We start from the raw sequence: 22467 nt of genomic DNA, 5'->3' as shown, positions 1-22467 counted from the left end.
CTACTGGGTTCAATCTAGGGGTTTATCACTATTACAAGATCATCTTTTGTTTTAATAATTAAGCCTCTTTTGGTCAGTGATCCAAAATTGAATGTCATTCTGCTGTATAGAAAACTCTATTAATTAGTGTGCTTTTTATACACTCATTTTGCCTTTTCATACTGTTCATGGGGTTCTCAAGGCAAGAATACTGAAGTGGTTTGCCATTCCCTTCTCCAATGGACCACATTCTGTCAGCCCTCTCCACCATGACCCGTCTGTCCTGGGTGGCCCCACACGGCATGGCTTAGTTTCATTGAATTAGACAGGCTGTGGTCCATGTGATCAGATAGGCTAGCTTTCTGTGATTATGGTTTCAGTGTGTCTGCCCTCTGATGCCCTCTCACAAGGCAAAATGATAGGATACTGAAAGAGGAACTCCCCAGGTCGGTAGGTGCCCAATATGCTATGAGATGGCTGGATGGCATCACCAGCTCGATGGACATGAGTTTGAGTAGACTCCGGGAGTTGGTGATGGACAGGGAGGCCTGGTGTGCTGCGATTCGTGGGGTGGCAAAGAGTCGGACGCGACTGAGTGACTGAACTGAACTGATAAACTCATTGCTTGCCTTAAGGTGACCATCACCTATCCACTGATTTTCATTTATGTACTTGTAGCTTTCTATTTCATCTGTGTTTCAGATTCTGGCTTTAACATTCATGAAACAGAATGGGAAATACATTCATTAAAAATTACATGAGAATTTATTACAAGAGAAAGTTGGGAAGTCTCTGCAGTTAGTGCTTTGAAATGATGAATTGCTTTGTTTTAAATATTTAGACACCCATCAATGAAATATTTGTTATTTTCATAGTTAAAAATCAGTTCAATAATCAATTATTAAAGCTCTGATAAATACTTGAAATCTTTCAATCAAGATCAGAGGAATTTTTAACTTGGAGTAAGGTATTGTAATGGAAATTTTACTGACTTTTTAAGGTTCCTTTTAAAAACTAGGTGTCTGTTTTATGTGAGTTCTTTGCTAAAATCATTTTTAAATGCCTTAAAAATCACTTGGACTTGATAATTTGAAAAAAAAATTGATAATTTTTTGATTATTTGAAATAGATAATTTGAAAAAATTATCTTCTCCCAGTTCTTTAACAGAAGGAAAGGGTACCCTAACTTGGGAGTGCAGTTGTATTCAAGTCTTAGTAACTTCATTCATTCATTTGTAAATTGTTAGGCGGAAAAAAAGTACAAATTTTGTAAGGTCTACCTCGACACGTACGCTGTGATGAAGGGAATGATGTTTGAAATGCCGGTTTTCACATCCCAAGCTCTTCGGCGTTCGAAGAGTTAAATCCGGGCTTGACTTGAGTCCTCAGCCCGGGAAACCCCCGGGGTCCACAGGAGCGCTGCCTCTCCCAGGGGCGCCGGAACTGCCCGGCTCCCGGCGAGGGGCGGGCCGGCTCCTCCCGGCTTCGCCCGGGACCCCGCCCCCGCGCCGGCACTACCGCGGCTTCGGCGGTAGCTGCTCCGGATGATGCAAACAGTCACTTCCCGCATCCACTCCCCACAGAGGCCGCGGAGTCGGCGGGAGCCGGGAGCGCCGCCGAGCCGCGCGCCATGGGCAACATCCAGAAGAAGCTGACGCGCAGGAGCGAGGGCGGCAAGCGGCCGGAGAGGGGCGCGCCGCGGCGGGGCCGGACGCCAGGGGCCGGCGCGGACAAGCGCGATCGACCGCGGGCCCCGGCCCCGGCGGGCGGCGGGCGGGGCGCCGGGGAGCCCGCGGCCGGCGCGTCCCCGGGACCCGCCGCGCCCCCGCCGGGGTCCGCTGCCCCGATGGGTCCCGCCGCCCTGAAGAGCCAGGGCAACGAGCTCTTTCAAAATGGGCAGTTCTCCGAGGCGGCGCTCAAGTACTCGGCGGCGATTGCGCAGCTGGAGTCCGCAGGTGAGTGGGCTGCGCCCGGCGGTCTCCCCGGCCCCTTGCGAATGACAGGCGCCCACTGCGTCCGTTCCCTTCCCGCGAACCGAGGGCAGGGCGGATGTGGCCGAACCTCCGGGCGCGCCGCGTGTGCCCGGGGCGGGGCGCGTGGGCAGCTGCCGGTCACGGGCTTGGCCTCCGGCCAGCGCGTACACCGGCAGCTGCTCGCAGCCGCGTTAGCCGCGGGTGTAGGACCGCGGTGCCGCCGGAGACCTCAATCTTCTGCTGAACTGTGATTAGCCAATGGATTGTAACCATTTAATTAAATGTGATTTTTAGGAAGTGGAAGTGCAGCCGATCTAAGTATCTTATATTCAAATAGAGCAGCATGTTACCTCAAAGACGGAAACTGCAGTGGCTGTATTCAGGATTGTAACAGGTAAACTGCCCGTTTTTCAGCTTTGTCAACAGATTATCATTTCAGTGGGATGAATGCAGTATTTAATACCCTTCTAACGTTTCTGCGTAAATCTGATTTTTTATGACATTGAAGGTGCGTTAATTGGTTAACACATAAAGCTCATACATCCTTTTACATATATGAAGACAATTATAGAAGATGTTTGTGCAAACTTCTTTTATTTCTTAGCTACCACCTTAATCATACTCTTTCCACATGGATCCCAGAGTTTTGGAGAAGCCTTCTGACCGGAGTCTCTGCCTCCTCCAATCCACCGTGGCATCAGGATGACTTTTCCTAAAGCATTATTTTGTGCAGACTGTTTCAGCCTGTGTTCAGTTGCCCAGTATGCTGTTGCAGATCATTATAATCTCTGCTTCCCTGGTGGCTCAGGTGGTGAAGAATCTGCCGGCAATGCAGGAGGCCCGGGTTGGATCCCTGAGTCGGGAAGATCCCCTGGAGAAGGGAAAGCCACCCACTCCAGTATTCTTGCCTGAAGAATTCCAGGGACAGAGGATCCTGGCAGGCTACAGTCCATGGGTTCGCAAAGAGTCGGACACTACTGAGTGACTAACACTTTGTCACCACACTGCACCCCTCGCCCCTTCCCCTCCCGGCAACAAGCTTTCTGCTCTCCTTTGGTCTGTATGTGTAATGCCCTCTGCAAACTTTGCTTCAGGAATCTTTCCTCAGCTTGCCCCTCCTCTCCACTTTCCTTGTCACCTCAGACTTCATGGTCTTCTGCATGGCTGGAACACTTACTGCCACTCTCACACCTGTAGGCCCTTACGTCACCCTCTGCAGAGGAATTTCAACTCTCTGAGGTCAGGGATTGCGTGTGCATCCCTCAAGCACAGTAGTCACCCATCGTACTCAACAAGTTACATACTGAGGTGGATGAATATATTTACATAAATAAAAAGTAGCTTTTTACATTTTTTTTAACCATTAAATATTAAGCCTGCTTGAGGAGCCCTTTGGGAAGAAGTTACTGTTTATTGTTGTTCGGTCACTAAGTCATATCCAACTCTTTGAGACCCCATGAACTGCAGCACACCAGGCTTTCCTGTCCTTCACTATCTCCCAGAGTCTGCTCAAACTCATGTCCATTGAGTCGATGATGTCATCCAATCATTTCATCTTCTGTTGCCGCCTTCTCCTCTTGCCCTCAGTCTTTCCCAGCATCAGGATCTTTTCCAGGAGTTGGCTCTTTGCATCAGGTGGCTAAAGTATTAGAGCTTCAGCACCAGTCCTTCCAGTGAATATCCAGGGTTGATTTCCTTTAGGATTGACTGGTTTGATGTCTGTACTGTCCAAGGGCCTCTCAAGAGTCTTCTCTAGCACCACAGTTTGAAAGCATCAATTCTTCAGCACTCAGCCTTCTTTATGGTCCAGCTGTCACATCCGTACATGACTACTGGAAAAACCATAGCTTTGACTATATGGACCTTTGTGGGAAAAGTGATGTCCCTGCTTTTTAATACGTTGTCTAGGTTTGTCGTAGTGTTTCTTCCAAGGAGCAAGCATCTTTTAATTTCATGGCAACAGTCACTATCCGCAGTGATTTTGGAGCCCAAGAAAATGAGATCTGTCACTGTTCCCATTTTTTCTCCATCTGTTTGCCATGAAGTGATGGAGCCAGATGCCATGATCTTACTTTTTTTGAATGTTGAGTTTTAAGCCAGCTTTTTCACTCTCTTCTTCCACCTTCATCAAAAAGCTCTTTAGTTCCTCTTCGCTTTCTGCCATTAATGTGTTACTGTTAGTGCATCTAAAAAATAAGAAGCTGCAGGTACTGGTGTAACCTTCACAGTCTCGATTTACCACCGTTGTGTGGTATAATTATTAGAATTACTCCCTTTCACTCTTAGAAGCCCTAGTTTGCACAGGGGCATACATGGACACCTTGATTATAAGGTGAACAATTTTTTTTTCATCGACAGTATCAGTTTACATATGTGGGTAAAAACTTGCTGGTATCTATGCCTGCAGTTTAAAAAGAAAGCTGCAAGCTGCTTGTATTTTTTGCCAATTTTACATATTCAAATTTAAAATAAATAATATTTATATTCACTTTGGTCTGTCTCGACATCATCAATGGTTGTGCTAGCTCACAACGTGTTCAGGATTTGGGGAGCTGGTTGAAGTCAAGTTGGTAGTTGAAATCTGACATGATTGGAGTACTACTAATACTATGAAAATTGGCAAATGCCACAAATCTGGGTCTTTTTCTCAGGAGAGCCAGCTGTTAAACGTTTGCCACTGCCCATAACTAACAACAAGACCAAGTAGATTTGCATAGTATCAGGCACCTTGCGATTTGCAGCTGAGAGCCTTTCAGTTCAAGTGTCTATTGCCTAATACATTACCCTTCAGATGCGTCTCAGGTCTTCCTTCAGTGAGTTCAGTACTCCGGTTAAAAAACAGTACACTTAAGTGAGATGGTGTAAGTGAGATATGGTGTAAGACATTTTCTTGCTAAAATGTGTTGTGTTTCAGTGGAGACCCAGGAGGAAGTCACAGAGGACACTGTTGAGTCTGGAGTGGAGTTTTGTCTTGAAGGACAGGAGGATTGCCTGCCGGGGAGGGAGGAGGCAGAGGGGAAGGTTTAGGTGAGGGGTCCTTAGTGAAAGGCTGTGTTTTCGGCCAAGGAATCTGGCTCTGCTGGTCAGTACCGACCTTTCTAGAAACCGACCTACTTAGATGTTTTCTTTGATACCTGACATATGAGTCTCAGCATAAGGTGACTGGGTGATTGGGGTGATTTTACTCAAAAGCAATGATTCTCAAACTCATTTTAATGCCAGGGAAACCATGATTTGCCTTTGGGGACATGTTGAAGTATGGCCGTATTGAAAACCAGTTATTAGCAGGAATATATCTCTTTTCTCTTCACCTCAAAAGGTTACATACCTTTTAGAGAAAGCCTGTGTTTTAGTTTTTCAGTTAATTATCTTTGCTCCTTGGAGAGTTGTTGCACAGACTTTTATTACAAGTGGTAGCAGGTTTCAAACAGTGAAAAAGAAAAATTCCCTGGGAGCAAAATTTAAAATAAGGGGGAACCTATGAAATAACTTTCATAGATTTACTTGTGAAATAACTTTTTATGCATTTTGGGGGGGAAAAAGAGAGAGAGAACACTAGCACATCTTGACTGAACTTAGGCAAACATTAAGCAGATATTGCAAAAGAAGCATTCAGCATAGTTACTAGACATACAGTAATTGTTCCAGAAATGTTAAAGCTTTGAGGATGACAGTGGTGACATGCCAGCCCCTGTCTGCACCAAGTACATGCACAGGAAAGCAAACGGAACTTCATCCTTTCAGGTTACAGAGGTTAACATGAATATTTTCCCCTACGATTACTATGTTGTGCCCTATTTTTTCCCTAAATGACAAGATTAACTTGTTTTTCAGGAATTAAGCAAATTAAATATCAGTTAATTTGGCTTATTTTTAAAATAATAATTGAAGGAGCACTAGAAGTATTTAGTTTGCTCAAATTCACATCCTCTGCTATCCCCTTCTCCTCCTACCTTCAGTGTTCCCCAACATCAGGGTCTTTTCCAATGAGTCACCTCTTCGCATCTGGTAGCCAAAGTATTGCAGCTTCAGCATCAGTCCTTTCAGTGAATATTCGGGGTTGGTTTCCTTTAGGATTGACTGATTTGGTCTCCTTGCGGTCCAAAGGACTCTCAGGAGTCTCTCAGCACCACAATTCAAAAGCATCACTTCTTCAACACTCAGCCTTCTTTATGGTCCAACGTTCATGTTGGTACATGACTTCTGGAAAACCATAAAACAGTTCTCGTAATTGTTTATCAGAAGATGTTAAAAAACATCTTCACTGCTCCCAATCTGTCAGAGAACCTTTTTGAGTTATCTAAATACATCAAAACTCTTTCCCGGACTTTTCATGGAGAGTATTTCGACAGACTCAAATGAATGCTGTCTAGTAATTCTGTTTTTGCTCATCTTTGCTTCTCTCTGATGGACTTGAAATTAGAAGGCTCTTTTAGATTCTTAACTGTGTTAACTTGAATAGTTAAGCTCTTGTAAACTCTGATTTAAAAGTTCTCTGTGTGTTTATGAATAGATGTGCTTTTCTTTTTTTCCTTTAGTGGAATTCCCATTCATAAGCTCACATTCATTTTCAGGATTGTGGTTAAAAAGAAAAATTTGCATTTACTCAGCTGGGAAGTGCTATAAATTAAATGCATCATCTCATTCAGCTTTAGATTCCACGCCTACCTCAGGTCCATCTTGTGGATAAATAGCTCCTTGGGCATTGGAAGTCTTTGGTGAAACGGGGGTAGTCTTGTGTCTGTGACCTATATGTATAATGAGTGTTCATGTAGTTACTATCTCCTAAGCATTAAACTAAGGTGGATTTAAGACAGGGGTACAGGTGATAGATCCTGATACCCAAAAACCTGTTTTCTAGTGTTTGAGTGTTTTTAATAGACTTTTAAAAAAACTCTTACTGGTTACAAGAGTAACACATACCTATTACGGAAAAAAAAGAATTTTAAATCCAGTACAATGCAAAAGAGATTGTTAAAATCATCCCCAATCCTAGTACCTAGGCAGAGCAAAAATGATTCTTTTTCAAAGAAGTGATGCTAATTAGGTTTAATGACATTTCTGGAACAGAGTGAGTGGTATACAGCCCAGGAGCACACCCACACGTGCAGTCAAGTATCCGTACAAGGTGAAGAATTACCAAGGGCTCGGGGTGGCAGGTGGCTGAGCCTTTCTTAATCTGCGGTGCTTTCATCTGTGCTTGTGGTGGCAAGAGTGTGGGTCCTGAAGGTTCACTTGGGAGGGCTTTGCTGAGCACCTCCAGTGGCCCTCTGTGATCTGGGTGCTGGGATATAGTAATGATCGAGACCAGCAATGCCCTTGGTCTCCCGTGGCTTAAGTTCAGAAGATCAGGCGTGTGGGCAGATTGCTCCCTCATCTGTCCTGAACATATGAATATTTACCTTCCAGGCCTGTTGTGACATTAGATGTCATCTGCAGTGACTCACACCTGCAGGTGTTGTCAGGACTTCCTCCTTCCAGATCACTGTAGACAGGGATAAACAGATCTACTGGGGAAGAAATCATGCTTTTCCTGAAGCAGGTCAAGTGTCTGATATATGGAAACTGCTTGTGCGTAAAGAATCACCAGCAAACCTTTATCCCCACTGTGGACAGTCTGGCGCAGATTCTTGTTAGTGGATCAGAGAGGAAGTAGGCTCTTCATGGGATCTCTTCGTGGAATATTAATAAATGTTGGTATCGACCCATAATACTCTTTTACAGTTTCAACTGATTTTGTTAAAACTAAGAGTACAATAGTTTTCACTCAAGTACCATCTTTTGATTGTATTCTTTATTTCAGAGTATAGTGAAGTGCATTAAGTTAGTGACCTAGCCTTAAGCAGTTATTTCAAACAAAACCAAGGAACATAACCTTGAAATACATCTCTAGTGATCCTGGAAGTACTTCACAGAATAAAAAGTATGCTAGAAAATTCATGACTTACAGAAATCATTGTATACTAACTTCCTCGATTTCCTCCGGTCTATTTTTGACCAGCAGCAACTAAATCATAATCAACTGTGTTAAGCTTTAGAGGTCTGATATTCAAAAGGTATTGTAGGTTTTTGTGGTCCTGTGCTAAGGGCCTTAGTAAGTAGATAGGTGCAAATAAAATTTTCCCTTGGATCTGTCAGTAACAAGAACCTGGTGCAAAGCCTACTCTGAGCCGGTGCCATGCGGGCTCTGTTAGCCCATGGGGGTGAGGGGGCGACCCTGGGAGGGGGGCTTGAAGGGGTAGGCAGTGCCTGTTGCCTGGGAGCTCAGTCTCACTTGGGGAAGAGCAAGTGCCAAAGGGGACTGGTTTAAAAGAAAGGAAGTAACCACAGATTGATTGCTCTGGGTTTGCCTTTCTGGTATGTTGCCAGGTCCCCAAGGTGAAATATCAGATATGCATGTATGTGAGAGTTCAGTCCTAACAGATATGCCAGGTTAGTGTAAGTTAGGGAGTGATCTTCATAACAAATGACATGTAATATTTCTGTCTCCTTTAGGGCCCTGGAGCTTCATCCATTCTCTATCAAGCCTCTTCTTCGACGAGCAATGGCCTATGAAACTGTAGAGCAGTATCAGAAAGCTTACGTGGATTATAAAACAGTGTTGCAAATAGACTGTGGAATCCAGTTAGCAAATGACAGTATTAACAGGTAACCTAATTGAGGCCGCTGCCCGAGGGCGAGTTGTTTTCTAATGGAATGAGGTTTCGTTTCTTCCCCTCCTTTCAGAACCAGGTCAAGGTGTGGACATGTCCTTCCTTATTGGCATTACATGGATGCGTGCCTTTTTTCACCCCTTCCAAACCAAATGGTTCTCACTCTCTAACTTTCTAACTGTCCCGTGATATGTTTTGAGTTGTCCTCTGACGCCCAATGTTATATATGATATACACTTAATTTTAAAAACAGCACAGGGTATGGCTCTTCTGTGCAACTCAATATGTACAGAATTTGATTTTAGTATTTGTTAACATCTGTGGGGTTAGAAGGGTGTTTTCAGTGATGTCATACGTCAGTACTGATTATAGGACGAGATCCAAAAATGCAGCGAAGCCTGCCTGCCATGTTGAGTCATCTTCTGCAGGATCTGCAGGTATTCATTGGCACCACATCTGTCAGTGGAAACATATTTTATTTTCTCCTCAGGAGAGTGGATGTTTCATGAGCCTACTAGATGTTTGTGTTCTATGCCCTTTAGATAGACACTCATCTAGGATGGTGATGGCTTCCCTTGTGGCTCAATCAGTGAAGAACCCGCCTGCAAAGTGGGAGACCTGGGTTCGATCCCTGGGTGGGGAAGATCCCTGGAAGAGGGCATGGCCGTCCACTCCAGTATTCTTGCCTGGAGAATCCCTATGGACAGAGGAGCCTGGCTGGCTACAGTTCATGGGGTCACAAAGAGTCAGACACGACTGAGCGACTAAGCACAGCACAGGATGGTTAAATAGCACAGAATTTGGATTTAATTTATATTATGACCTATTTACTCCCTAGGTGAGAACGGGAAAGTAAGAGCTTCCAGATTTCATAAACTGCTTTCACGTGAACTTTGAAAAGTTACTACTTGGCTAACATTTCCAGTTATATATGATATTTTCTGATTCCATTTGTCCAAAGTATAATCTCTTTCAAGGATTTTTGTGTGTCACACTGTGCCTTGTGTTGATGTAGTGTACCATGTCCCACACACCCCACAGAAAGAGAGGAAGGGGGAAAATGACACAGTCTCTGTCTTTAAGCAAAGTAGAATGTAGCTAGGGGGGAACAACTTAACATAAGATACGTTATCCCCAAGCAGGAACGTTAGTTGATGAGTGAGGGGATCACAGAGGGGTCAGGCTGCCCTGGTCTGTGGGCTGCAGCTTTGGAGAATGAGCACTGGAGGTGGTCAGTGAAGGGCATTGACTGACCACAGAGGGGACCTTGAACAAAGCTGAAGAAGATGAGAACTCGTGACTTATAGTCCTGCCTTACCTCCCCACCTGGTCCTACTGCACTTTGGAGAAAACTGTTGGAAAGATCTATGTGTTGAGTGGGCAGCTTTTCTCTGGGGCTTCTTCTCCATGGTTGCTAGGGACCCACCTGTTGGGAAGAAAAGAAAAGATACTGGTTATTGGATCTAGAGTGGAACCCGATGGAACCGTGGGCATTCAGGGCATGGTCTCCATCCTGTAAAATCAGGTGTGTCCCTGGGAGCCCTCCAAGCCTTTTCTCCTGCTGCACAGCCGCCTGGTTGCACATCACTTGCTGCCTCCACATGGGCTCCTGAAGGCTCTTCTTCCCTGCTTTTGTCCGGCTAAGTCCCTTCTTACCTTTAGGTGAGGACATCCCATGATCCACCCATCTCCCCCAGCACACGTGCCCCTCAGGCTCCTCTCCCTCCAAGCTGTGCCTTCTTTCCATATTATCTCTTTTCATAAAGTTCTTTTAGATTCATTCCACTAAGAGTTCTGGGAAGTCAGGGTTGTGTTTTATCCAGCTGTGCTGTTGCAGTACCTTGTACAGCAGGCATCCTCAGTAAAACTGTGTGGAGTGAATGCATTCTCCAGCAGACCCTGTGCTGTGGGTTTCTGCTGTTAATTCGCCCATCCTCTGCCTGGGGGTCTCTGAGATGGTTGGAAAAGTAGGATCTTCTCCCCGGGTTAGAAGTTCTTGTGAAAAAAAGTGGGCAGACACCTGAAGTGTCTGCCAGAGACAAGGGGCCTGTGAAGAGGTGTTTTAGGAACTCTGGTTCATAGTGATAGACTGAATGGGTCTGAAGAGAGAAATTTATGTCCAAGAGACTGGGATCATTCATATTTCTGAACCTTCTACATTTTTTACACTTTAAAAAAAATTGAAGTACAATTCACATAACAACTGAATTTACTATTTTTAGGTGTACAATTTAGTGGCCTTTAGTACACTCACAGTATTGGACAGCCACCACCTCTAATAGTTCCAAAATACTTCATTCCCTTCCCCCGCAAAGGGAAACCCCCATTAAGCCCCTGATTTGCTTTCTGTCTCTGTGGATTTACCTATTCTGGAGAGTTCATATAAATAGAAACATGCAGTGTATAGCTTTTGTGCCTGACTCACATAGCTTATGTTTTCAAGGTTGGTCCATGGTGTGGCATGTGTGATGATGTCATTTCTTTTTATGACTGAGCAATATTCCACTGTGTGGATGTGTCGCACCCATCCATCTGTTGAAGGACATTTCGGCTGTTCCCACCATTTGGCTATTGTGAATAGCACTGCTGTGAACATCATGTGCGAGGTTTTGTTTGCATACCTGTTTTCAGTTCCTTTTGGGGTATTCCTAGGCATGGAATTGCTGGATCATACGGTAATTCTGTTTAGTTTTTTGAGAATTGTATTGTAATTTTTAGGTGTACTCAAGAAGGTGCTTTTACACAGATTGACTTTTAAGACTCATTCATTTTTTTAATGGAATGGTAATTGCTTATGTATTATTTTATGAGAAGGTGAGGAGGCTTTGTCTGGTTTTGGCATATATATTTTCTGTAAAATAGTCATTAAAAAATTTCACTATTCCTTTTCATGAACCCTGTATTTATGCTTGCTTTTCCATCTAAGCAGCTTTTTTTTTTTGGAAAAAAAAATTTAAACATCTATGCTTATTTTGTTTCTTCCATTAACCATATTCCTCTTTTCCTCTCCAGGAATCTCATATGTTACATTTCCCTGCATATACTTATTTACTCCCTGGCAACACATCATCTCTTTTAAGCTGCTTCTTCCTTCCTTTCTGCTGGTAATACAAGTTTTGCTTGAAAATTCTTTTTTCTAAAGCGTCCTTTTCTTCTGCTGTGGTGGGTGGTTATGCATTATTTTTCAAAAAAATATTTTTGCACTAAAATATGAAATGTAGCTATCATAACCAAAGATCACTGTTGAAATTTAAGTTTATGAAACTGTAGGGAGAATGTATGTATTATATTTGGCTGTATATAAATATAATTTTTTCACATAAAAAGTACTACTGAGTTAACTAATTTGAATGCATTCTACTAATTACCAGTGACTTTCTCAGTCTTGGGGAGCACCTTTTTTTTAAAACCAGATTTATCCCAGACATAATTTAGTTTTGTCTTAAAATCTAAGTATGATACTTTGTGTGTTTAAAATGATGCAAAAGTGATAATCAGGGGTGGTAATCTGAATATTATTTATAGCCATTAGCAAATGTCATTAATACAAGGGTCCTTGTAGTAGACTCCATTATCAAATTCTTTCATCTTTATGCATATGAAAAACACAATGAGTGGATCGTTTTAGAGATGAAACAATGCAGGTAAGAGTATCAACCGTTCGTTAATGTTTCAAGAAGAAGCACTATTCCATTTGACAGCCACTCCTCATCAGTTTTGGGCTTCCCAGGTGGCTGCGTGGTAAAGAATCCTGCCAGTGCAGGAGACACAGGTTCGATTCCTGGGTTGGGAAGATCCCCTGGAGAGGGGAATGGCAACCCACTCTTGCCTGGGAAATCTCATGGACAGAGGAGCCTGGTGGGCTACAGTCTGTGGCGTTGCAAAGAGTCAGACATGACTGAGCAACTAAGCACACACGTACACGCCCTCATCAGTTTCAGCAGCCAGTCCTGTGTGCCTATTTTTAGTATACAGTTTGGGCATAGCCATTCTAAAGTACTTCTTTTGATACAAAAAAGATCTAAAGTTACATAGTTTGGAGCAACTTTTAAAAGTCCTTTCAAAGACAGTTTATGTGGACAGCATATAGCTCAAGTTGCTGTGTTTTCTACAGGGAAGTATACAAATGCATGTTGTTGTTCAGTCGCCAAGTCGTGTCCAACTCTCTGTGACCCCGTGAGCTGTGTAGCATTTGTAAGTTTTACCTTGATGTACCCTTCAGTAATATAAAAAAGCAAACTGCATGATCGACAGAGAAAACTGATTTTCTTTTTAGGATAACAAAGATTTTGATCGCTCTGGATGGCCCAAACTGGCGGGAGAAGCTGCCACCCATACCTGCTGTGCCCACCTCCACACAAGTCCGGGCTTGGCGGCCTGCAGCAGAGACGCCCCCAGACCAAGTGGGAGATTCCTGTTGCCATCCCCAGCCGGGCATGCCAGGTAGGGGAAGCCTGCACTCATTTCTTCTGAGGGTTATTGTCAGCTGTGCATGTTATTTTCTCAGTAGAGCGGGAGGATAAGTGCGTGATATCAGGCATCAGACCTGGGTTTAAGTTCAAGACCCTGCTCTCCCTCTGTCTAACTGCAGAGTCTTAAGGAGTTGCTGCCCACCTCCAGTGTCTTCATGTATGTGAAAGGGGGAGATGTGAATAACTGTCTCACGGAGTTATGCTCAGGAATAAGTGGAGATATGCATATGGTATTCTCAGTACAACGTGCTGCCTGTGTAAGCGTACAGTAACCTCTTCATAGAGTTGGACTGTAAAGAAAGCTGAGCACTGAAGAACTGATGTTTTTGAACTGTGGTGTTAGAGAAGACTCTTGAGAGTCCCTTGGACTGCAAGGAGATCCAACCAGTCCATCCTAAAGGAAATCAGTCCTGAATGTTCATTGGAAGGACTGATGTTGAAGCTGAAACTCCAATACTTTGGCCACCTGATGCAAAGAAGTGACCCATTTGAAAAGACCCTGATGCTGGGAAAGATTGAAGGTGGGAGGAGAAGGGGACAATGGAGGATGAGATGGTTGGATGGCATCACCAACTCAATGGACATGAGTTTGAGTCAGCTCCGGAAGTTGGTGATGGACAGGGAGGCCTGGCGTGCTGCAGTCCATGGGGTCACAAAGAGTTGGACACGACTGAGTGACTGAACTGAACTGACTGAACCTCTTCATAAAGGTTGTTATTGTTTAATCGCTCAGTAGTGTCTGACTCTTTGCAACCCCATGGACTATAGCTCCGGCTCCTCTGTCCATGGGATTTCCCAGGTAAGAATACTGGAGTGGCTTGCCACTTCTTCCTCCAGGGGATCTTCCTGATCTGAGCATTGAACCTGTATCTCCCTCATTGCAGATGAATTCTTTACCACTGAGCCACCAGGGAAGCTCCTAATAAAGTTTGAGTCAGCATTATTATTAATAATAAGAAAAAGAATTAAGTAGCCATGTGGTTCTCATCATACCATGAATGTGGTGGCAAGGCTAGTGTAATGAAATTGATGTTTTTGAAAGAATAAAGCCTTATAACATGTATCTTAGCGGGACCTCCTTCTCCCTTACATCATAGTCGTTCAGGTCCACAAGTGCATCCCCACAGTGCCCACCTCAGCACTTTGTGTAGAGTGTGTAGTCAGTGTGACTTCACACTGGCCTTCTGCCTGAAAGCCAGCTGAGGCTCCGTTTCTACTGCCTGCTTAAGGACCCATGTGTGTCTTTGTTGGGCTTCATCTTGCAAAGCCCCTGAGGTTCCTGAACTGGCATGTCCCGAAGGCTGGTGTTAGACCCTCACCCTTTTCTTTGCCTAGAAAGAAGAGGCAGGGAACTTCTGCCAAGGCTTTTAAATGGGCAGCAGTCCTGGGGAAGCTGTAGAGATCTCTAGTTTCTAGAGGCTGTAATCAGTGGGGACTGGCACAAAGTATTTGGTCAGTAAAGGGTAGCTCTTCATTATTAATAACATGCAAAAACTAACCATGCTGTAGATATGTGCTAGCAAGTCATGAGCACAAGAATAATCAGTTCTTTCTGTTCATATTTATTAGTGAGACTGGATTCCACATTCCTAAAAACAGTGTGGGAAGAAAAGCTTGAGGAAAAATTTTCAGCAAATTAGAGGGAAAAAATCCTCTGTAATAATCTGTTTTAGAGCTTATATAGACGCCAAGATTTATGGCGAGTGTCATTTGGCTGCATAGTGTGAGATTTTTTGAAACATGAAACATTAGGCAGAAATATTCTGTGATTTGAAATAAGGGATGAAAAATTAATATTCTTGCCGTTTGTGCAGAGGGACAAATAAGGTTATCATTTATATTCCAAGTTTATACTATAAATTCAGTGCATCTATCAGGATCTTTAGAGCACAGAATTTAAAGATATATTTTAAAATTTAAGTTATGGATTTTCATTTTATATCTACTCTATAAAGTTAATACATAGATTTAAAAGTTTAAATTTTAATATTTTATGTATGGTAGACAACCTTGGTTGCAAGTCACAGAAAATCTGTTGACTTATAACTGTAAGGAGATAGTTTTGGCTCAAAGTAACTGAAAGGGCCTGGGCAGGCTCCAAAATCAGGCATGATTTGTCAGCGCTCAGGGTATGGCCAGAAATACAGAACTGTAACAGTTTTAGACTTAATGACTGCACAGATCAGTGTCCAAAGAGAGAGAGAGACACCACTGCTTTTGGTGGTATTAATTTAAGGATTAGGAAATACATTGCCCTAAAGATCTAGCTTTTTTTAGCCTGTTGTTCTGTAGGCTAAACTGTCTTGGTATTTATTCTAATGAGTCATATGCTCTTTCCTGAGCCACTCCCTCAGTGATGAAAAAAATGCCCTGATTGACTTAGACCCAAGTTCTGATTGGTGGGGTCAGTTTCCCCTGGACACGTGGGCTGAGTAGGAGAGGAGTGAGAGCTGCGTGAATATCGAGGTACCCTTAGGAAGAAGGGAATGGATCCTGAGTGGAGGGTCATGCTCACGGCAAGATAATAGGCAACAGTAATAGTTAGGACTCTCTGATTGCCAGTAACAGAAAACCCAACAATGAATGTCTTAAGCAGAAAAGGTTGTTCATTGGCTCCCCCCTTGTGGAAAAGTCCACAGGTAGGATAGCTGCCCGGGCAGCTAGATTCAGGGCTCAGAGGTTATTCTTGAGCTCTCTGTCTTGGCATCTCTCTTGCTCTGTTGACCCCATTCTCAGACAGATTCTCCCCTTGTATTGCACAATGACAAAATAGCCTTTTATCCTCATGTTCCACAGGGAAAAGCAAGAATTACCTTAGCAGAAGCTGCCACAAAAATCTTATTGTCACTTATTGGCTCTCATAGGTCCTTCCCTGACCAATTAGCTGACTGTGGCCAAGGGAGTATAATGTGCTGGTTAGTAAAGCACTGCTGCTGCTGCTGCTGCTAAGTCGCTTCAGTCGTGTCCGACTCTCTGCGACCCCATAGACGGCAGCCCATCAGGCTCCCCCGTCCCTGGGATTCTCCAGGCAAGAACACTGGAGTGGGTTGCCATTTCCTTCTCCATAGTAAAGCACAGATTACCCCAAAAGGTAGGGCTGGGGTGAGGTTTGCTTTGCTGAAACCACAGGAGCAGAGAGGGGAGGAGGTGTGGTTTTTCCAAGGAAACTTGGACTGTTGGAAGAAGTCTAATTAAGGCTTTAATGGGTTTGTTCATTCATTTTTCACGACATAGTTATCGTCTCCAGCAGAGAGAAGGCATACCAATATGGATAAAATGATACAATCGCTTGTATTTTATTTTCTAATTTGAAAAAACTGTGTCGTCATTGTGTAATCAAATTTTTACTTGTAGCCAATTTATCTTTTTAATTCATATACAACATTTTGTTCCATTTAGACTTTAGCTCTGTATGGTTTGTGGTCACTTAGTTTACAGTATACTTAAAGTTTTGTAGAGGTGCTTGTATGAATAATTCCACTTCTTGTGTGTGTTCCATAGATGAAAACGTATTTAAAACCCTTAAAGAAGAAGGAAATCAATGTGTAAAAGACAAAAACTATAAAGATGCCCTTAGTAAATACAGTGAATGCTTGAAGATTAACAACAAGGAATGTGCCATTTATACAAACAGGCAAGTTCTCTGCCACTTGCTGTATTTCTTATGTTGATATTTTTGATGAAAAAATTATAGACTGATTAATTGCCAAAATTTTTTCCCATGACTCTGAGAATTTGGTATATATAGTAAATTGTTCTAAGTGAGTTTTTTGTTTTTTTGTTTTTTTTAAGAAGTAAGGCCATAGGAGAGATTGAAAGCCTGAGGTGTCTTGGTATCTTGTTGCTGGGAGGGCTGACACGGGCTGTGTTAGGGTTGGGAGGGCTGACACGGGCTGTGTTAGGGTTCCTGCTCAGCCATGGCTGGCTTGGCTGGTGCTGCCCCTCTCTCCCTGGTGTGAGGCCTCCCTGCCCCCCTCCCTCCCTGGTGTGAGGCCTCCCTGCCCCCCTCCCTCCCTGGTGTGAGGCCTCCCTGCCCCCCTCCCTCCCTGGTGTGAGGCCTCCCTGCCCCCCTCCCTCCCTGGTGTGAGGCCTCCCGGCCCCTCCCTCCCTGGTGTGAGGCCTCCCTGGTGTGAGGCCTCCCGGCCCCTCCCTCCCTGGTGTGAGGTCTCCCTGCCCCTCCCTCCCTGGTGTGAGGCCTCTCTGCCCCTCCCTCCCTGGTGTGAGGCCTCCCTGCCCCCCTCCCTCCCTGGTGTGAGGCCTCCCGGCCCCTCCCTCCCTGGTGTGAGGCCTCCCTGCCCCCCTCCCTCCCTGGTGTGAGGCCTCCCGGCCCCTCCCTCCCTGGTGTGAGGTCTCCCTGCCCCTCCCTCCCTGGTGTGAGGCCTCCCTGCCCCCCTCCCTCTCTGGTGTGAGGCCTTAACCTCCAGAGTGGGACCGGGAATCAGCTGTCTTGCATGCTAGTGTCTCCAGTGCCCCTTTCCTCTTGAAGTACTGAGGGCAGGGTCCGTGTCTTCTCGAGTGTAGTCGGGATGAGCCGAGTGTTCCAGAACGCTGCTCACGTTATGGTGAAAAAGGTAGTTACCTGGAATACAGTGATTGGGGATTTTTTAGGTAGTAGAGAGTCTTCAGTGACAAGGACGAATAAGGTATGGTTTCTAAAGAATAGTGACTCGGCGTGGGGTTTTGTAGCTGTTTCAGAAAATGTTTTAAACTTGTCACTGTTTTGTTTTGGCCATGTTTTCCTCTTTTTGGCGACCTTCTTTTGTGAAAAGTTCTCGTTCTAAACCAGCAGGTATTTTTCTGCCCGTCTCCTGTTCGGTCTTTGTGGTCTTGGGCGTCAGTGGCCTCTTAATTTTCCCCAGAGACTGCCTCCCCTCTCCTGCTCGCATGCCTGGCACTCCTCTGCTCCCTCTCTAAGGTTTTCTTTTCTTTTTTTTAAGCCTTTTCTTTCCCTGCTGTTCTTGGGTTTCTAAAGGTGTAGATCTCTTTTTCGCTCGAATATCCTCTGGCCCATTTCATATTCTCCCCAGCTCCATTTACCACCTTCCAGTTCTGAGCTCCACATCTCTGTGAACATGAGTTTGAGCAAGCTCTGGGAGTTGGTGATGGACAGGGAGGCCTGGCGAGCTGCAGTCCACGGGGTCACAAAGAGTCGGACACGACTGAGCGACTGAACTGACTGATCTCTGTCTCTGAGCCCTGGACCTGAGCGCCGCCGCCCTGCCTTCTGTGCTCATGATGGGTTCTCACCCCTGACCCACGCCTCCCTCGTCAGTCCATGCAGCGCAGGTGTCCTGACTTCTAAACTCTTCTAGGACTTCTAAACTCCTTTCCATCCCCCCTCCCCATCAGTCCTGCTCTGGCTGTCACCAACTCCCCCTCACCGTCTGCCGCACCCTCCCGGTGTCCCCGGCCCAGCCTCCTCCCCTCTGATTCTCCACTTGGCAGCTAGAGTGACCTTCCCCAAACACAGTAAATGGGTCCGCCTCTGTTTAAAAACCCATCGTGCGTACTAAGTTGCTTCAGACTCCATGGACAGTAGCCCGCCAGGCTCCTCTGTCCATGGGATTCTCCGGGCAAGAATACTGGAGTGGGTGGCCATGCTCTCCTGCAGAGGATCTTCCTGACCCAGGGATCGAACCTGTGTCTCTCACGTCTCCTGCATTGGCAGGTGGGTTCTTTACCACTAGCACCACCTGGGAAAACCTTAAAAACCCATCACCAGACTCCATTAAGTGCTGGATAAAGCTCAGCCTCCTGCCAGGCCCTTCCTGTCTGGCCTCCCCTTCCCCAAACCTCCCCTACACTCCTGCCATAGGTAGCGCCAGGAGCGCCACGTTCTCTGTCACTGTTGAACTCTGCAGGGCTGTGCGCCCTCCCTCCATCTTAAGTCTCAGCCCGGCGCCTTCCCATTGGATAATACTCGCTGCGCACGTACTCTGGGCTTCAACTTGAATGTCCCTTCTTCTGGGAAGTCTTCCCTGACTGTCTTTTCACTTCAGCTTCACCACGTCTGAAGAGATTCTCAGCTCTGTGTTCCCAGAGCATCCTTTACAGATTTCATTGCATTTGCTTCTTTTGATAGACTGTCTCTTCCCCTAGACTGCAGCCTCCTTGAGGGCCTGGACTGTTTGGATTGCAGTGGTATCCCCAGGGTCCCTAATTCCAAGTATTGCCAGAAAATGGCATCGCTGGAGAAAAAAATGTTAGGTTTCAATTGCAGCAGCTGTGTTATAGAAACAGACTTATTTAGTTATTTTCTGATTTCTATTAGCTGCCCCAGTTTATGGATATGTTGTTTTTACCTTTGATAATGCTGAGTTCCATTTCATTACACCAGAGCCCTCTGTTACTTGAAGCTGGGCCAATTTGAAGAGGCAAAGCAGGACTGTGAACAGGCCCTTCAGATGGATCACGGGAATGTGAAAGCTTGCTATAGACGAGCCCTTGCTCACAAAGGGCTCAAGGTGAGGAAACCTTCGTTTTCATATGTCAGGGTCATCTCTGAACAAATCACGTGCTTTCGATGAACATAAATTACGGGCTTGAGGAATGGGTGTGGCCGTATCCTGGGGTTTAAGCCTGGTTCCGTACTCAACAATCCTGAAATCTAGGAAGATGCCGCAGATTTCTAAGATTCCTTCCAGCTCAAGAATGAGGATTTATTTCCTGGTTTTCTAAGGAGTGTCGTTAGTTAGAATAGGTGCACTTTAAGGGACAGGAATGTTTGCTGAGTTACTGAAGGCCCCGGCAGTGCTGCTGGGTTCCTCGGGCAGAGGGCTGGGGTTGTCTGTGGCGGGGCGGGGAGGAAGGAATGGAACAGAGGCCGGGAGGTTCATGTGATTTGAGCCTTAAACTGGCAAGTGGTCCCTAGGAGGCCATAGGACCGCATTCTTCTCCAAGAAAACCACACCATTATTTTCAAAGACAGTTTATATAATTACACTTTTCTTGACGCTGCTGCTTCTGTGTGGAAAACTGAAGTGAACATTCTCATTTGTAGAAAATAACAACACAAGGAAAACTCAGAACATCCTGGGAAATAGCATTTCCTGCAATGGTATTTTTAAAGAATCTGATTAAAGTTTAATACAATGAAGTTCACACATTGTACAGGTCATTGACTTTTCTTTCTTCTTTAAATTTATTTTTTAATCGAGATATAATTGACATTTTAGTATCAGATGTACAGCATAGTGATTTGATCTTTGTATGTATTGTGAAATGATCAGATGATCACAGTATGTTTAGTTCACCATACAGCAGCTGCTGCTGCTGCTAAGTCGCTTCAGTCGTGTCCGACTCTGTGCGACCCCATAGACGGCAGCCCACCAGGCTCCTCCGTCCATGGGATTCTCCAGGCAAGAATGCTGGAGCGGGCTGCCATTTCCTTCTCCAAGTTCACTATACAGTTAACACATTTTTTTCTTGTGATGAGAACTTTCAAGATTTATTCTCTCGGAGACTCTCAAATGTACAATATGCTATCATTGCCTCTTGTCATCATGCTGTACGTTACATCTCCATGGCTTATTTCGTAACTGAAATTTCATACCTTCTGAACATCTTTGACCATTCTGCCCATCCTCTACTCCCCAACGCCCACCTTTCCTCTGGCAACCACTAGTTTTGTTCTCTGTTTCTGTGAGTTCAGGTTGTTTCTCAGTGTTGGGTTTACTTTTTTTTTTTTTTTAGCCAGGTCTGGGGACTGGCTCAGAGGGTAAAGCATCTGTCTGCAAGGTGGAAGACCAGGGTTTGGTCCCTGAGACCTGGGTTCGATACCTGGGTCAGGAAGATCCCCTGGAGAAGGAAATGGCAACCCACTCCAGTACTCTTGCCTGGAAAATCCCATGAACGGAGAAGCCTGCAGGCTACAAGCCCATGGGGTCGCAAAGAGTTGGACACGACTGAGCGACTTCATTTTTTCATTTTTTTCTTTTTTTGGATTCCACAAATAAGAGATCATATGATAATTGCCTTTCTCTATATGACCAATTTTACTTAGCATGATGCCTTCAAAGTCCATCATGTTGTCACAAATGGTAAGACTTCCCTTTTTAATGGCTGAATAGCATTCCATTATGTAGATATACCACATTTTCTTTATCCATTCGTTCATCGATGGACACTTAGGCTGCTGTTGTGAATAATGCTGCAGTGAGCATGGGAATGTCTTTTTGAATTAGAGTTTCTGCTTCCTTCGGATAAGTACTGGGGCCGTGTCCTGCGTTCTGTCTCGGGTGGCTGTGATGTGATGTGTGCGGTGCAGTGTGATGAGGGAGGGTGTACAGCAGGAGGGAGAGGTTTGAGGGCAGAGTGTTGACCTTACTGAGTTTGAGAGAATTCTTTTAACTCCATAAAAGCTAGGTTTTGTTGAAAGAGGGTGGTCATGTTTTTTGTGTCCTGTATCAGATAAGGATGTGTGCTTGTGTGCTCTGAGCATTCAGGCTTTTCTAGAGCCTAGATCCCCTCAGGTTGCAGTGGAGTGACCCCGGTACTGAGGCAGGATGACCCGTCACGACCCCTCAGCCATGCTGCTGTCCTCCCTCCCCTCCCCGGCCCTTCCTTTTGTTATAAAGGATACAGATGAACAGCCAATTGAAGAGGTGTAGAGGGCAAGGTCCAGAAGTGTCCCAAGTGTAGGAGCTTCCACCCTGATGAAAGTGGGCCGTGTTACCCTCTGGGATGTGACTGCCCCATTCGCCGGCCCAGCAGCTCCGCAGCGGCCCTGGATTCCCAGTGCCCAGGCCATCTGACCACCACCACCATGCGCCCCCCAACTCCTCTTTTTTTGTTAACAACATACTCATTTGTAAACCTCACGTAAAGATTTCCTAGGAGGGGTGTGGCACCATGAATTAAAAGAGGCTTCTTGAAAGTTTACTCAATTGTTTTTTAACTTAATGGATTGGGTCCATGAGGCAGTCATGATCTGTGTGACTCATGAGCTTCTGTATCAAGATTCTAAACTCTTAGAGCAGGTTTATCCCATACTGGCTGCCTCACTGTTTGAAAGACGGGAATTTTGTACTTCCTTGGAATGAATTCTGGAAATTGCATTACGATGCAGAAAGAGAATCCCAACTTTTAGTAATCCTACCCCGGTAGAGTATGAGACTGGCAGCTCGTTTTTCTGGTTTGATCTCTCATAGTTTTATCTATATCCCCTGTGGTTTGAGTTATGTGCCAAGTGAATTTAATTTGAGTATCTTCAAAGGCTGCTTATAAAATGCATCAGAACTCACACTTGGACTGGCTTCCTCTGCATAACTGCTAAGGAGGTGGCCCACGAGCCCACAGGGAGCAGGGCCTTGCCTGTGCTTCTGAGCTAAACTCTGCTTTCTCAGATATTTTATTTGTTTTCTAGCTGGCTTAAAATTTTTTTTCCTTGTG

The 22467-nt window shown here is 44.9% G+C and overlaps 1 protein-coding gene across 2 annotated transcripts in view; it reads left to right on the top strand.

The window, feature by feature from the left end:
* Window positions 1–22467, top strand: part of SPAG1 (sperm associated antigen 1) — an 87046-nt gene that overhangs the window by 58601 nt on the left and 5978 nt on the right. For both annotated transcript variants that reach the window (XM_070802846.1, XM_070802847.1), the window contains 6 exons: window positions 1563–1934; window positions 2247–2346; window positions 8448–8600; window positions 12882–13048; window positions 16579–16711; window positions 19415–19541. In XM_070802846.1, the coding sequence (XP_070658947.1) occupies window positions 1563–1934; window positions 2247–2346; window positions 8448–8600; window positions 12882–13048; window positions 16579–16711; window positions 19415–19541 (1052 nt within the window). The remainder of the gene's footprint in view (window positions 1–1562; window positions 1935–2246; window positions 2347–8447; window positions 8601–12881; window positions 13049–16578; window positions 16712–19414; window positions 19542–22467) is intronic.

The sequence above is a fragment of the Bos indicus genome, chromosome 14 (assembly GCF_029378745.1).
Source record: "Bos indicus isolate NIAB-ARS_2022 breed Sahiwal x Tharparkar chromosome 14, NIAB-ARS_B.indTharparkar_mat_pri_1.0, whole genome shotgun sequence".
Taxonomy (NCBI): domain Eukaryota; kingdom Metazoa; phylum Chordata; class Mammalia; order Artiodactyla; family Bovidae; genus Bos; species Bos indicus.
The sequence above is the reverse complement of the archived record's forward strand: the minus strand, read 5'-3'. Positions and strand labels throughout refer to the sequence as shown.